The 17,533-nt window shown below is 44.0% G+C and overlaps 1 protein-coding gene across 1 annotated transcript in view; it reads right to left on the minus strand.

The window, feature by feature from the left end:
- The window catches only part of ITGA9 (integrin subunit alpha 9), a 362,363-nt gene that overhangs the window by 133,632 nt on the left and 211,198 nt on the right, over positions 1-17,533 (minus strand). The window contains exon 18 of the mRNA XM_082639253.1: positions 534-684. Coding sequence (XP_082495379.1) covers positions 534-684 — 151 coding nt within the window. The remainder of the gene's footprint in view (positions 1-533; positions 685-17,533) is intronic.

Below are 17,533 nucleotides of genomic sequence, written 5' to 3' on the forward strand. Positions count from 1 at the left end.
CTCTTTAAAACTCACTCAATTCATGGAAATAATTTAATTTCCTCAATTCACTAAAATATCTCAGGACTAAATCAATATGCCAAAGCAGAGGCAGATGTTCATGACCCTCGAATGGAAAACATCAAAGGCACCATTGGTGATAACGCGCATGATAAGCAGTGATCTGTTCTCATTTCTTATCTGGTTTTTCACAACAACTACTGACCTACAGTGGGAATACTCTAGAACATGTGTGTGCTGGAGACGATGACTGTATCATCTCAGAGAAGGGGCCAGACATAAAATTGTGCAGAGAGGGTTTCACAAGAAAGAAGGGATGGGAAACAGTGTGAGATACGGATACGGCTCTGATGCACCGTGGGTATTTATGGTTTCTTCTTTGGCTTTACCAACAATGCTTTCTAAGTTCAGGGGGAAAAAATTATAATAATTCCAAACGATCCTCCACATAAAGGAATAATCTCTGCAGAATCACTGCATATTCCAAGGTACAATGAAAGTCAGCAAATGCACTAGATGTGGGTCCTTCTTACCTTCTGCCACATGTTGATGAAGAAGAGCTCCCGGGAAACGTTGAAGGACACGTTGGCATCATAGGCATCGTCCCCGAGGTTGGAGATGGAGATGTTTAGGGAGATATTCTTCACAGCCCCCATAGCCAGATACGGGGTTCTGTCATCAACACTGCAAGGAAAAATGAACAGCAATGAGTGTTCTGAAGCTTTCGCTGATATAACATGAGGCATCGGGGGATAGCTGAGTGGGGGCAGAAACTCTGCTGGGATCAGAACCACAAGTTCCAGGAAGCCCGGTAACTAGCCATGCGTCCTGGGGCACTCAGTCAGCCCCCATGGGCCTCAGCTTTGTCATCTAAGCACGGGGAGTTCTATGGTCCTGTGCTGCCCAACTCACTAAGCTGTCTTGTGGCTCATGTGAAATCTAATGCATCCAACTTGGAAAATTATAGGACATTTAATAACCTATACATGGAATTTGGTCATATAATAATTTATTCAAATATTTCTGAGCACCTACTACATGCCAATCACTACTCTAATGTGTTAGAGAAAGCAGTGAACAAAAGAGAGTTCTTGCTTTCCTGTAGCTTCAAGGAGACAAAAAACACATACACAAAGAAGCAAACATACAGGTCAGATTGTGATAAGAGCAACGGAGAAAACTTACAAAAGGTAAGAAGGATAGAGGACACCAGATTTGGAGGGAGAGTGGGGTGCAATTTTAAATAGGCTGGTCAGGGAAGCTTCACTGATGAGGTGACCTCTCAGTAGAAATCGGAAGAAAGAAAGAGAGCAAGATACCCAGATATCTGAGAACTAGCAAAGGAAAAGTTGTGTCTGGTGTATTCAAGGGCAGCAAGAAGACCCGTGTGGCTGGAGAGGAGTGAGTAAGGGGCAGAGTGGGAGGAAATGGGCTTAGAGGTGAAGGGAGTGGGGGTGGGCAGACCACACATTGTGGGCCATCCCCAGGCCCATGATTTGCCTCTGAGACAGGAGCTCCTGCAGGCCTCTGAGCAGGGCATGGTGTGACCTGACTTCAATGTTTAAAGGCTCACTGGATGTGATGTGAACAGTCCGGAGTGAGTGGTTGGTTGGGGGAAGGAGAGAGCTTGGTTTGAAGGTTCTTGTAATAATTCAGGTGTAAGAAGATGGCAGCCCAGACCACAGTGTAGAAGCTGAGGTCATATTCTGGATGTCTCAAAGGTTGTGCCAACAGATTTTGCTTATGGACTGGATGAAGGGAAGAGGGGTCACTTATTGAGATGGGAAAGACCATGGGTATAGAAGGTCAGCAGAGAAAATCCAAATGCCTATTGGATTTTTAAGAAGAGATGCTGAGATAGTTGGATGTAAGGGTCTAGAGTGGAAGGAGGGGTCAGGGTTGGAGGTATGCACTTGGGTGGACTAGAAATGATCATTAGGGAATGCATGTAACTAGAGAAGTCGGGGTCTCATGTTTAGGAGCTAAAGATGACGAGGAGCCAGCAAAGGAGACTGAAAAAGAGTGGCTAAGGAGATGGGAGGAAAACCAAGAGAGACGGTCTCCAAGCAGCCACATGCTTCAAGAAAGGAGTAATCAGTTTCATCAAATGTGGCAATCTAACATGAGGAATTAGAACTGGCCACTGGGGCTTCCCTGGTGGCGCAGTGGTTGAGAATCCGCCTGCCGATGCAGGGGATACGGGTTCGTGCCCGGGTCTGGGAGGATCCCACATGCCGCGGAGCGGCTGGGCCTGTGAGCCATGGCCGCTGGGCCTGCACGTCCGGAGCCTGTGCTCTGCAACGGGAGAGGCCACAACAGTGAGAGGCCCGCGTACCGAAAAAGAAAAAAAAAAAAAAAAAAAAAGAACTGGCCACTGGAATTAGCCATCTGGAGGCCACTGGTGATCTTGGTAAGAACTGCTGAAGTGCAGTGACAGGGATAATTGGAGTTGGTCTGAGAGAGGTAGGAGGAGAAGAAATGGAAACAATAAGCACAGCTGACTCTTTGGAGGAATTTTTCTATAAAGGAAAGCAGAGAAATAGGATTGACAGCTGGTGGGGAAAGTGGGCTCAAGGGAATTGTTTTTTTCTTTTCAGATGGGAATTATCATGGCATATTTACATGATTACAGGAAGGATCTAATAGGGGACAATTAATAAAGACATGACAGGGCACAGTTGCTGGATGGCCTGGTGAACAAACGGAGGGGCTGGCCTCAGCTGGTACGAAGTGAGAAAGTGGAGTGCATGGCCCAGATGCATCAGTAGAAGGGTGGTAGCAACAAATGAAAGTTCCCCTGTGATTGCTTCCACTTTGCAGTGAAATAGAAGCAGCGTCAAAGACTGGGAAGGGAGGGGGGAGAGGGGAATATCTGAAGGGTGAGGAGATGGAGGGAAATGGCAGCCCAGGAGAGCGGAGGAGTGAATGGACCATCAACGGGATGAGGATAATGGTGGTGAGGATGATGACAAGGATGAAGATGCACATGAGGCTGATGATTATTAGATAATGTGAGTTTTGGACAAAATAAATTCACACTGGAGGCCGATCTTTGACTGGCCAGCCAGTTAGTGGCAGATGTGATCAAGCATATGAGGGTTTGAGTAATGGACAGTTGTTACTTTTGGTCACTCAGCATCCTGACCCGTTTTTGTTTGGGGGGAATCTCAAGAGAGGTGGAAGAACTATCAGCAGAAAAGAGGCAGACCCTCCCTCTGCCCTCCTCTTGGTCATTCAAGTGTGGGCATTTAACTAAGTGCAGTCACGTGATCTAAGGGTGTCAAGTGGCCTCAGTGTGGGGGGTGGATGCTGCCAACTGGGGCCACGAATTTTGAGGGCTGACCAATGACACCAGGGCCCTCTGAGATCATCTGAGGTGGTTGCAGAGGAGTTGAGAGCCCAGGGTTGACATCCTGGGCTAAGCCTTGCCTCTCCCTCCTGCCTAGGCTCTGAACCAACCCGTATCCTTCCAATAAATTCCTTTTCCACTTAAATTAACAAGCACATGTTTATTGTTGTTTGCAACCATTAATATAGCATGAAAGAGAAGAGAACTCTCCAAAATCTCAGTAGGCTATAAAACTTTGAAATATGCATTTTTGTGGGGGAGGGGATCATCATTACCCATCCATGAAGAGAGGACCTCACTTTCCTGCACGCCTGGCATGTCAACAAGAATAACGTGCAATGAGAGATCTGATGGCCTTGTTTTTGGAAGCAAGAGCTCTGAGGATCCAAACAAGATGTGAAAAATTAACTTGGAGAAAAGTTTCAAATTCTTGAATGGCCTCCAGTAAATGAAGACCCTGACCTCAACCTACTGTGGCAATTATTTATTATTGTTGGCCATTTTCATTTTAAACAATTGATGGGTTATTTCTGTCCTCCTGTTTGCTTTTGTAAGATTAAAGATGTAATTCTCAGGCCTTGAAGAGTTATGAGAGAGCATTAGCCTTGCGTTATCTCAAGAAGGAATTGCCTAAGCACCCACAAGTAGCCTCAGAAAGTATCCATAGTTTCCAAATGAAATATTAAGCAGAGAGACAAGACAGAAAAGCCCAGGACCATGGGGCAGGCGCTGCCTGCTCACTCCAGTTTTGTCATTCATGTGATCAGCCTCCTTCCCTTGTGTGTAAACGGCAAGGGATCAGGCCAGGGATGTCTAACCTTCTGCCAGCACCTAAAGCCTCTGTCACTTAATCAGGCAGCAAGGTCACTCCCAGGTTTTCAAAGTCAAGTAAGGCAAACATGGCTCTATGATTAAGGGAAGCCAGGGACTTTCCAGGGCTGTAAGCGAACTCAGACGTTTTAACAAAAGAAGCCTTAAAGCTGTTTTCACTCTTTCTTCACATCTGAAAATCCATGTACAAAACAGTAGATCTCTGCTTCCAAAGCTATTCTTAGAAATGAAATGCAATGTAGTTTGCCTGGTGCTGGGTACTTTCAAACAAGTTGTCCTGAAACCTTCAACAGCATGACAGCATGAAAGGTTCCTGATGTCAGCTGTATTTTTAGAGATGAGGAAATCGAGATGCAGGGAGATAAGGCGGTCAAGTTGCTGAGCTTAGCACTCAGTGCCTCCTGTGCCTTCAAAGCCCGTCCCTCTCCACCGCTGCCTGCGTTCTCCAGCCCCTTGCCTGTCACACCCTTAGGACGCCCTTTCTGGTCTCCCATCTGGGTGAAATAAATCTCCCTATTATGAGCTTCTTCAGCCCCAGGGCTCCACCAGCCCTTCATGGCATTTCCCAAGGTTGTCATGACACATTTATTTGTGTGGCTGCTTGATTAAGGATGATCTCTCTCCCCACTAGGATCTAGGCACCAGGGGGCAGGGACTTCTGTCTGGTTTTGCTCATCATTGAACCCTCAGAGATAGAATGGTGCCTGGCACATAGTAGGTGCTCAACAAACCCTTGCTGAATGAATGAATGGCATGTATGACCTCCCCACAACAGATCATGAGTTCAACCTTCACATTTACAGGTGAAGATGCTGAGCCCCCCACAGGGGAGTCCACTCTGATCAAGGTCACCAGGCCATGGAGGTGCTGAGCTGGAGCTGGTGCCAAACTTCCTTCATCATGAAGGCTGTCTGAGCTACAACTCTTACATAATCTTCAGCTCAGCCAGGAAGGGCTTTGGCAAGAAATGTCATTTAATGACATCTGAAAAAAACAGGATTCCGTGAAGACCAACCTCTCGGACGGGACTGCTAAAAGAGTAAAACAATGAGGCACAGTGTTTTTGTGCCAAACATTCCACGGGTGCTTTCTGATTTATTGAAGAACAATCTTTCTAATTTTCAAGGCATTTTAGTCTCTGAGAAATTTTCCCATTAATTCTAATTTGATTTTGCAGTCTTTTAAGTGGGTCAGATTTCTATGTACACCAATGACTCTGGTGTACTTTTATATGAAAAGCATGATTAGTCACTAACATAAGGTACAAACTGTACAGTTTCTATAAAGTTTATCTTACAGCACACATACAGCCTGCTGGAAACATCTTGCTCATGTTTTATCAAAAATAATAAATATAACTGTCCTAATACATCTTACAGCAGCTGTTTGTGAACATGTTGGGTTTATATTGAAGTTTAGCGCCAATTCATTCAATACTCCAAATGTCAGATGCTGCTACGGGCGTCTTAGTGGCCGTGTGGTACCTGAGGATCACTATAGAAACTGTACTTTGACCTCACTCATTACTGTACATTAAAAACACGTACCATTCAAAGTTCCTTATTGGGTAAATGCAATACATTTCCATACCAAATCATCCTATGCTGAACCATTAAAGGTCACTAAAGCAAATTCTTCCTTTTCTACCATCACAGAAACAGTTTTATGCAGATAATTCTTTGGTGAAGATGCTAAGGAAAGAAACTAAAGCAGCTAAATTGGTGTTTAATAATTTTCGATTAGATCATTTTAGACCTTCCTTAAGTCTTAAAGATATAAACAATGACCTTACTTAAATAACTTGTGGTTATAATCTATCTTTTATAGAATATAATACTTTTATTTTCTTTTGCTGCTAGTTTAAATTTAACCTGAGTAAAGGATGCTAAGACAGGGTTAGTCAAGCACATTCTAGTCAACTGTATTTGAGTTCACAAAACTTCCTGTTATACTCTCATTAAGATTGACATTATATTTATGAACCACAACTATATTTGATAATGACAACTAGGGTAATACTACAGGGCAGCCAAATCCACCTGCTCTTTCCTTTCCTGCCTTCCTCCTTCCATCCTCCCTCCCTTCCTCTTTCTAATCATTTATCCACCCATCACTTTTTAAAACTACCTTCTCAATTTAGGCACCAAGGATGCAGGTTCCAGCCCTCAAGGAATTCACAGTCTAGTGGAGGAAACAAACATGTGCGACATAAGTTAATGTCAATATGTGCTACGTGCTGACCCTTAGGGATAAGGAAACATCCTTATGAGACCCTTACAAGACCCTGTATGCGATGAGAGGACAAAGAAGGGATTCTGCAGGGACAGTGGGGTTAGGGGAGGGCCATCAGGGATATTACACAAAGTATTATCAAGGAAGTGAACCATGAATCCTACAGTTAATGGAATGATAGCCCTGTCAACAAAAATTTGGCTAAGATCGATTGTCCACACCCACACCCCCACACACTAGTTTCTCCATTCATGGAAATCATATTAAAAAGGACACTGTGAAGCAGAACATGTTCTCCCATAGGAGAAATGTCAAAATCGGGGGCCGCGTTCCTGAGTAAGGATTCAGCATCCAACAAATCACAGATATCCTCAACAATGTGCCATAAAAGCAGTGACATAAATTATAGCCACTGTAATTTAAAATCATAAACAATTCCTAGTCTTAAAAATGAGCAGACATCATAAAATCAGAAATGGAATTTGACAGCTGGATGGGGACTCATTTGAGTCATCATTTTGCAGATAAAGGCCAGAATTAACCACTTTCCTGAGGCCACACAGAAGATAGTGGCAGAGCCAGGCAGCCCTCCTAACTCCTGGGCCAGTGATTCTCCCTGTGTGCCCATTGCTCCTAAAGTACATAAAAATACAACTAAACAGTATAAAAGTTACATAAAACTTACTTGGGTATAGGATGAGAAATGAAATTGTAGTTGCCTTCTTACCATTTAGAATATTTACAATACTGGGTGGTGTCATCTCTTTACAAAAGCTATTGTGAGTGCTTATTTTTCCTCTTGACAATTTTCCTTGAAATTGGTGGAGGCATTCAGGATGACTCCAGATGCCTTCAGCAGCTATGTTGGACAATCTCCCTCTTGGCACTTTGTTGACAACTATCATAGCTTTTCAACTTTTAGTGCTTAAAATTACAAACATGAAAAAAACCACATAAAACTATGGTTGTTCATCAGATGTCTTCCTATGAGGAATATGAGCACAAGGCACCAAATAAATTATTATGTGAAGGAGATGCACCATGAAGCTGATAAGACAAGTCATGCCAAAAGAACGGGTGCAGTATAAGAGGCAAGAGAAATCCAGAGCAAAGAAATCACTGCAGACTGACGCTGCTGTAAGAAGTTCCCTAAGAGATGTAGAAAATGAGCACATTTTAAAGGATAAGGAGCAAATGGGGGGACAAATAGGAAGGACATTCCAGGCAGAGAAAAAAGTAAACAAAAGATAAAGGGATGGAAGTGACTCAGAAATAACATGGAAAGAGGCAGGAAAAGGACATTCTTAGCAATAAGATGGGTAGGAGGACAATATTGATAGAATGTGTAGGCTGTGTCCAGATTCCCATGGACCTTGGATGTCAGAGTGCTGAGTTTATCCTCTAGGCCAGTAAACTTAACAGTTATCTTGAGTCACCAGTGCCAGGTGTGTTGCAAATAATTTGTTAATAAATAATAAGGCACCAAAGTGAAGGTACTGCAAAACGTAGTAGGCTATGTTTGGGTGGTTCTGCTCCTGTCCCTGGGCGTCTTATCTCTACAGTCTCCAAGGCTGCAATTCCATCTGCCAGCATCCCCATCTTTAGCCGGAGGACCTTTTGCTGCAGGCCAGCTAAATGCCTAAGAATTAAGCCCCTGACATTCCCTGTAGCAGCCCTCAAACAATGACTGATGGGAACTGGTGTATAATTACCCCAGCTCTCTCATCTACTAAGTGAGACAACACAGTATGTTCTAGACCTGTGCTGTCAGATATGGTAGCCACTGGTCACATGTGCCTTTTCAGCACTGGAAATGCGGCAGGTCTGAATTAGTGTAAAATACACACCAGATTTCGAGGACTTAGTGCAATAAAACAAAAAAGGATTTAAAATTTTCAATCATTGCTTTAGTATTAATTACATGTTTAAATGATTTTTGATACACTAAATAAAATTTGTCACACCAGTTCCACTTTAATTTTTCAATGTGGCTACCAGAAAGTTTAAAAAGTTTAAAGCCTATTGGTCAGCACTGTTCTAGATTCTCAGCAAATTCTACGTATTGTACTTTTAACATATAATATGGTTGTCTGTAATTAATTTTCAATGGCACAGATTTGCTCATGTTACTTGCAAAGTAGAGGTCTAGGGAAAATAAACCAGGGTAAAAATAAAATTGAGTATTTAAAGACATAAAATTGATAATATTTAGCTCCTGAAACTCACTTGCTTATAAAATGCTGTAATGAATATTGTAAAATTAAAAAAAAAAAGGTGTCCCACATATGTACTTTTCTGCCCCAGAAGATAATTTTGACTTTTACCAAAATGTGATGCCCCAAATGTACACTGGGCAAGGGGAACCTCATTGATTACATGTGATGTGGTGCAAAAAGGAGGTAAACCACACAGATCTAGGCCATAAGGAATGTCCTGAGTTATCGCATCTGTGCAATGAAGGAAGAATTTATGTGCCGACTCCAGTCACTGGTTGAGGGATGTTGTGGGAAAGCAAGAGCATCTATTCCCAGCACCTCTGGCCTGCTACCTGGACTGCTACCCGGTGGGTAGAGTAGGCAGAGAGAGGCAGTTCTGGGAGCCGGACGCCAGGCCAGCACATAAGGGTAAAGGGATTTGACAGCGTTGACAGTGCCTGTGGTGGGACCCTATGCCAGCTTTATGACCTGGTGAATAAGGCCTGTTTCTGGCAGGTCAGATCAACTAATCCTGTTATCTCTGACCATCTGAAAGGGGCTCCAGGCCTTCGAGAAACCCCACTCCACCCCTTGTGATCCACATCCTGTTCACTTTCCTTCTCATGCCACCGTCACAAAGATCCACCTCAGGTGCCATAGTCTCCGTTTCTTCCCATGGTTCCAGGAAACATAGGTATGGGTGACTGAACACACCCCTAACCCAGGGCTGACCGCCAGTGAGTTGCACCAGGGGCACTGTTCTGGTTGTCTATGCCTGGTGACTGCTTCTAAAAGGTAGGTATGCCTGCTGTGCAGGTTGTTAACTATTTTTAATATTGTCCCTGCCCTAAACCAGTGCACCTTAAGGTAAGTCACATAGCACACCACCCTTGCTGAATCTGAGGAGTATATATTTCTGAGCTTCCCCAGTGCAATTCACTTTGGGGAGAATGACTAGGGACCAATTAGAGAAGACACAAATGGCAGCAAGCACAAATTTCTGAACCCATTTTTGCAGGGCAGGCACTCTGTAAGGGGCTGTCCTTGGCTTCCCAACCCAGGAAGGCAGCTGTCAATACCTCCAAGGCACAAGTGTTGACACCACTTTGTCCTAGAATGTCATTATGGTGATTGGTCTTCAGCCTCTGTTCACCTCTACAGGATGAGAGTTTTTACAGTCAAGCCTACTGCTGCATCTGAGAGTTGCTTCAAAGCCCCTGAGATTCTTCATTACAGAAGCACTTGCATTCAAAGAGCCAGACTGGAGGCCTCGCCTCTGTGACACAGGCAACTCCTTAGCAATCTATACAAAACTGTATAAAAACCCATTCTCAAAATCCCAACACTTGTATGTCACGAAAGGAAAAAGCTGCCAACATCAGCCTTTAGAGGTAAGAAGCCACTGGGAATGCCTTCACCATATTCTGTACACATAGAATATTATGAAGGCTAAGCCATGTCCTGGGGAGTAAATGATAAAAACATCTCTGAGTCAGACGTGGAGTGATACACACATTTTTATAAGATCAAAGTTTAGAGACTCATGGTCTTTTAAAGCTGAAAAGGACTTCAGAATTGATTACAGAGCAATCTCCTCCCTATTTTGCAAAGACATTGAGTACCAAGTGATATAAGTGACTTAGGAACTTATTGGGTAATTAGTGGTAGTACCAGTTCACCTAGTGGCAGTGCCAGGATTCAAACACACTGTATCAGTCAGGGTGCAGCTAGGAAAACAGAGTCCATGCCAGGTAGTTCACTGGAAGAGATTAAAACGGGGAACTAGGAACAAAGGTGCTAGAAGAGCCAAAAGAGAAAACAAGGGGAGATGAGGAAAACCAGAGATTAGAAGTAACTATTATCCATGAAGCTGGAGGAACTGAGGGAGGCGGTTGTGACCAGAGCTGGGACTGCCAAGAAGAGGCTGAGACCACAGAGGGGATGTAGCTATTACCAGAGATGCTGCATGAAGTGGGTGGGGTTGGGGAGAAATACCTTGACTCTTCTCTTTCTCCCTCCCTTCAACCTCTCAACAGTGCTCTCATTGGCCAAACTTAACAGGAAGTCTGTTGGCAAAGGAGCCTGGGAAATGTAGTTTTTCAGAGTCAGGCTCCTATGAACAGAGCAAAGAAAAGTGGGGAACAGATAAATGCACTATGTTTTTAGATTCTTAGTCCCTTACTCTCAGCTTGCAATAAGTTAGGGAAGCTATCCTTTCCCCAGTTTTCATGCGATGGAACTCTGGACAAGGAAATCTCGAGTTCCAGCAAGGGACTACAAAGGACTCAGTCCCCACGGAATGTTCCAGTGTAAGCTCCAAAGTTCCTCCTTCCTACAGGGATGGGAATTGTTTTTGTATTGCTGGCTCATTTTAGTTTTACTTTGTTAGTTAGTTACTTAGTTTAATTAGTTTTACTGCCTATTCCTATAGAACTCACTGAAACATCAAAGTATATAGAATCCAAATACCAATTTTCACTGCCATGAAAAGTCATTAAAGTTTCCTGATTTTGAAGGTTCTAGCTATTGTGGCAAACATTTAGGAATTTATTTTATTAACTAAGACCACCAAAAAAGATATCACTTTTTTTTTTTGGTAAAAACATATTTTTTAGTCAAAAGAATCACCAAGAAATGCCCAAAAAAGATACTGTACCTAAAATGTACACTTTTGAATAGATTTAAGAAATCAAATCTAATCTTGTTTTATATTTTAATATACTCTAGAATGGTAGGAGCTGTTACTTTTGCCCAACTATTCATCTTGTCCTGTGGTTATCCTACAGCTGGCCCCACATTAAGTCCAGGCCAGGGGAAACTTCCTGTGGTTTACAGCCTCACCCCACAATCATCTGCTCTAACCCATTTGATGATCCTCATACCGACCAGCTCAGGATCCCCTCATTTTATACCCTGCAACCTATTTTGCTTTGTTCAAAACTCAGTGCCACGTCAGGGACCCACCTGCTTCTCAGGTGTGCCCAACCCACATAGCTCTGTCACCACTCAGCTTCTCCTCCTGACTTTGGTTTCCCTGGATACACACCCCAGTCACCTGGCTGGGCTGCAGCTGAATCCCTGGGTCACTTACACAGGTTGTCCCAGACCCCCACCAGCATCTATCTGGGCATTTGTCTACTTTCAAATGCACTTAAAAAAATCTAAACAGCAACAATCTACATTAATTAATTTCCGCTTTTGTTTTAAATCCATAACTTTAAGGAGCTTTAATATTCATATTGTTTATATCCTCAAAAACTGCATAAACCAATAATACTGTTAAACAGAATATGCTATCTGTATGGGTGTAGGTTTCAACCTTCTCCAACAGTGGGCTATTATACATAGAGTTTGAGATGTGCTTCACATCTTGCCGTGCTTTATAAATCCCTTCTAATCAGGCAAAACAGACCCACATGGCTATTAACTCCAGACAGAGATCACGGGGCACCTCTGTAAGGCATGTCAACTAAAGTTTACAGCGAGTCAGGGAAATGATTCCTGGGAGTGAATTTCTGCTTTGAAAACCACTTATGTGAAACCAGAAATACCTCTATCTCCCTCATACGTACCCCCTTTGGATGGTTTTATGCTCATAAAGTAAGAGAAAAGTATTTACTAAGGTGATCTGAACTAAAATAGTGGTTTCCTTAGCAACATTCAGATCATTCATGTAAATATGTGTTACTTAAAAAAAAAAAAATAACATGGCTATATCCTCACTGATTTTGCTAGCATCAATGTGGCCCCAGCTCTGGCTCATTTAATAACTCATTTAGTTATAGAATCAGTATTTGCTTCAAAGGCTACCTTCTTTCTAACAAGGCAGACATGAGAAGCCTGAATGCCCTCCCTGCCCCTCCAAGAAGCTTAGGCTTCCTCCTCCTGCCCCATCTGCTTAACTGTGAAAAGAACTGCTGGTTTCCAGCGAACAGAGGAATTCAAATCCTCATCAGCCTCGACTTGAGGAGTAGTTTCCGGAATCACTAAATCTTACAACATCTGGAACAAATCAGGTTCACTCACTGTAACAACTGGATTAAAGACAAAGAGTACTTTGGGGGGCAGAGGAATTCCCCAAATTTGCGGGCTGCCCAGAGGTCTGATGTCATGACGGGGATGGTGTGCAGCGATGGATGACCTGACCAGCAGCAGCCCAGTGCCACCCTGCACCACACACACCGCCCGTTAAACTCGGCCACCATGCATTTAAAATGCAAGAAGCGAACCTGCATTTCATGACACTGGCAGGCCAGACAACTCAAGAGAGCCCAAGTCGGCAGGGCCACCGTGATCCCTCCGCAAATAACTCTGTCATGGCCATCATTTTTCCCTGTTTCTAGCTCAAGAACCAAATGGGGGATGTAAATGGTCACAGACAATAAAGTGTATTGAAATTACAAGTCTCCCTGATTTGGAAACTTCTTCCTGTGAGGTGAGCAGTCATAGGGGCCAGAGAAAAGTGGCTCTTCCCACCTGGGTCCCCAAAGGTAGAAACAAGAATAGACACTCCAGATGCAGCACTTAAAAACAACCACATATGTGCCCATTTGTGCACAAAGTGGCTGCCACATTCACCACGATGCCCAGTTTCTCTGCTTTGGGCCTGAAGCGTTGGTTTTCTTGAGCTCATCAAAGCTGTGATAGACAGTTACCCGTGTCTTTAACAAACCCAAACAAGGAATGAATGTTTACTTCATCACCAGTGTTATCATAGACGCTGGGAGCTACAGGGTCAGAGAAACACTTCCTCCAGCGGCTTCTAAGTTTGACCCCATGTTAAAAAAAGAGAAAAAGGTATAATAATATGACACCAGCCTTATAAGAAAGTCTCAGTTCTGGATATTATAATAAAAATCTTTTGTCTATTCCAGTAAGCAGAGCAAAATGTTTGTTTCTCCAACATGTATCTTTTCCCCAAATCAGGGAAAACTTCTAGAACAGGGGTTTTTAACCTGTTTTTGTCACCAGATACTCTAGGCAGTCTAGTGAAGTGAATGGACCCCTTTTCAAAATGTTTTTAAATGTATAAAATGAAAAATAGAGTTATAAAGAAACCAGCTATACAAAAATACAGTGATAATTATGTTTAAAAATATGTGGTTTATGAATACGGGTTTTTAAAATAACACTGAATAATAAGATTTGGTGGTAGATCACATAGCTACCATAACTTTGAAGTAGAGATGAATGTGAATGATATTTTGAAATATGTGCAACATTGTAACTGGATGTGAAAATATCAGTGATTTCTATGTGTGACAGTCACAGGTCCTGCTAATGTTACTCTGTTTTGTCTTCTACATTGACAATTGACTACGATGCTAAATTTTACTTTGAAGTTAGTGAAAATAAAGCTGTGATTGTTTTCCTATCTAAATTCACAGACCCCATGAATTCAAAGTGCAGACCACCAAGAGGATATGAACCCATATCCTCAGGTTAGGAACCTGTGTCCTATGGCAAGTGAGAGGGAGGGACTAACTCAGTGCTGATGAGTCACCAATGATGATGAGAGGCCAGGTGAAGGGAGGGATGGACAGCATGCTTAGCCTCCGACATCAGGAGGAAAGGGAAGACGTGCATTTCTGAAAGGTGTAGAATAAGAGATTTGTAACTGCTGTTGGTTTCCTTCATCTCAATCCTACTCTTCCAGGTCTAACCATGAGCCATCTTTAAAATCGACGAACCTGGGGAAGCTGGACAGAGAGGTGCGTAAATGAGAATTTTCTCCTTCTTGGCTCAGGCGGTTAAATGAATCATGTTCTTCCACACAAAGAACAATTTTCTTCCAGAAAAAAAATACGAAAACTTGGGATTTCCCTGGTGGTGCAGTGGTTAAGAATCTGCCTGCCAATGCAGGGGACGTGGGTTCGATCCCTGGTCTGGGAAGATCCCACATGCCGCAGAGCAACTAAGCTCCTGTGCCACAACTACTGAGCCCGTGTGCCACAACTACTGAAGCCCACATGCCTAGAGCCCGTGCTCAACAAGAGAAGCCACCGCAATGAGAAGCCTGCACACCGCAACGAAGAGTAGCCCCCGCTCACCTCAACTAGAGAAAGCCCAAGTGCAGCAATGAAGACCCAATGCAGCCATAAATAAATAAATAAATAAATAAATAAATAAATAAATAAATGAAAACTTAAAAAATGTGTCTTTTTTTTCCCTTGAAGAAACACAATTGTGGACTGAAACAATGGAATTCACCTCTTGTTCAAATCTCATTATCACAGTAAACATTCTCAAAAAACAGCCAGCGCTCTTGGCAAGGAAGGCTGCTCACTTCACTTGAGCAGCTTGTGACTTTTATGCCCTGAGGACTGTATCTGCCCTTGGCTCCCACAGGGAGGACATTTTGCAGTGAAAGCTATATCTCACAGGGGGCCCCTCTCCTTTTATCCCTGCATCTGGATAGTCCTCTTTAAAAACAAAGTCCTGGGGAAGAAGCAACCAGAAGTATTCCTAAAAGACACAAAGTCCCACTCACCCCCTGAAGGGACCTCCTACTCATCACTCCACAGTCCTGGTTTTTAAAAATCCCAAAACCCTCCAATTCCAAGAGGGCAGGTAAACACCCACCGGCAACTGTTTTCCCCCACTCATATCTGATAAATACATTGAATTTGGTTTCCTTTTGAAACTCACGGTTCTGAAAAAGATTCATACTTCCTGGCCAGGAGATCTGAGAAGGAACAGATTGTGAGGTGTGAGCTCTCCAGCATCTCAGGTGGGGTTCCCTGGCAGCAAGGATTCGGGTGGTTGTGAGGGATGCCACGGGAAGCAGGACTGGAGTGGGGAAGAGTCTGAGCAAGTAAGACCAAGGTGGTCTTGGGTAGAGTCTAGCCTTGGCCTGATTCACAGGGGGCTCTGGAGCACAAAACACAGCGTAGAGTTACTGGCACTTGAGGCAAGAGGCTGGCTTTTTGTACCTTAAATCAGCAGTCATTGGAGAGGGCTGCCCAGGATGGGTGTAACCTCTCAGGCAAGGCGACTTCCATGAGGCAAGGGCCCTTCTCCAGATAAGAGGAAGGGCAGCTGTGAGCCTTGGCAGGGGACACTTAATGGCAGCTGGGAACGGGGCACCTGTACCATAAAATGATCTGGGCGTGGCACCAACAGCCTCCACCCAGCCTCATCATTTTTGGATCAAGATCACCTGGAATGGAGTCAGGGAGGAAAGCTCATAAAATCTAGAAGTTCTTTACCTAGTACCTTCCCTCTCGTGGCAACTGCAATGAAGTGATTTATGGGCAGCTCATGTTCTACCTAAGCCTGTCACCTTGGCCCTGGGAGGAGGGGCAGTGACCTCTGGGGAGAAAGCCAAAGTGGTCTTTGGTTTTCTACCTACCAAGAGAAGCAGGGCCACTTTCTGATTTGCCTGAGTTTATATCAGGTGGCTCTAAACAAATTTGGGAGAGATGCTAATAAGAGGGCATGTGCAAGAAAAATATGTGCGGGGGAAGATTTACTTCAGAAAACAAAACAACTGTGCATCTTTGGAATTTGGCTTTTCTTCCAGTAACTAAGCCTGTCCCAGGACGGGTGAGTCTAGCGTTTGTGGCAAGAGACCAACACCACAGTCACACAGAATAAACTGCAAAAATCTTAGCAAAAAAACCAAACCAAAACAAAAAAACCCCAACAGCATGTGGCTCCCCGTTTGCTCTTGATCTGAGAGAAGTGAACGATCCATTTGCTACATTTTTTGGTAAATCCTTTTCTTAGGTTGAATGTCCAGCGAGAAGGAAAACGACAGCCATATCATTTTGGCCCTGCTGAAAAGATGCTTACGCATAAAACCTCTGATGGTTGGCTCTATTTGGAAGCCAAGGAAAATATTAGCAAATAATATTTTCTTAGGTACACCTGTGAGGTAGATCCAGCCTTCCTGGGTGGCTGTGGAGGGAGCTGTGAGCATGGTCCCAGCCTCTTCTATGGTCACCATGGTTACCCCTCAGCTCTGTCTTCAAGGCTCCTCTACAGATTCCCCATCCTCTTACCATCCAGATGGAAAATCTTGGTTAGTGTCTGCTCAGCAGGGGGAGAGCTCTCCCTGAAACCCAATATTCATTGGGATGGATCTCTGCTGCTCATGTGTGGTAGGGCCTCACACCAAGGCTGGTTCACCCTTTAGGAAACTACAAATCAGATCCTCCTGGAGATAGGAAGGTATTCCCCAAAGTCATTCCAACGAGTAAGCAGCGTGTCAGAGTGGGAACAAGAAACAGGCTATTTAAAGACAGAGGCCACAGGTCTAATGGCTAGAACACTGGACTTGGCCTCAGGAACCTCCCAGCAGGTTTTCTTTCCTGCCACTGCTACTGACCTTTCTATCTGACCTCAGAAAAGTGACTCAAATCCCTATCAGCTTCTTGTTCTGCATCTGAAATCTGCGAGAACCACCAACCATGAAGAGGCTTCGAGCTGGGCTTCTTTCCATCCCGCCTGAGTTACTGTGTAGGACAGTGGAGTCGCTGTCTGTGCTCCTCCTGGGGCTGGGCTGGAGCCAGGGCTGCATTGGCCCAGCTCTACCCAGGTCCCTCCTGGGATGATGGAGCGGGCAGAGGCCTGATCCTCTCTGCCTGGGATGTGCCATGGACACTTCCCTCACCTGCCATTGCTGCTATCCTCAGGAAAACAGGAACAAAGCTCCCAGCCCTGTACCTGGCTCATGGGTTTTCACTACAGCCAAATGCCCTTCAGCAGGTGGGTGATACACAGTGCCGCTCAGGAGAGAAGGGGAAACGGAGTAAGTTGCAGACACATGCAAGAGGAAATCAAGTTACCACAGTAATGGAGAATGTTAGGGGTTTGGAAATGCGGAAAGAAAGCATTCCCCGCAAGTTAGTGGAAAGAAGCCGCGGTGTCAAAAGGTAGTATGACACTCCTGCTGGAAATTCCAGAATGAATTCATCAACTGAGA

This window comes from Mesoplodon mirus (assembly GCF_964341445.2).
Source record: "Mesoplodon mirus genome assembly, chromosome: 12".
In the NCBI taxonomy this organism is placed as follows: domain Eukaryota; kingdom Metazoa; phylum Chordata; class Mammalia; order Artiodactyla; family Ziphiidae; genus Mesoplodon; species Mesoplodon mirus.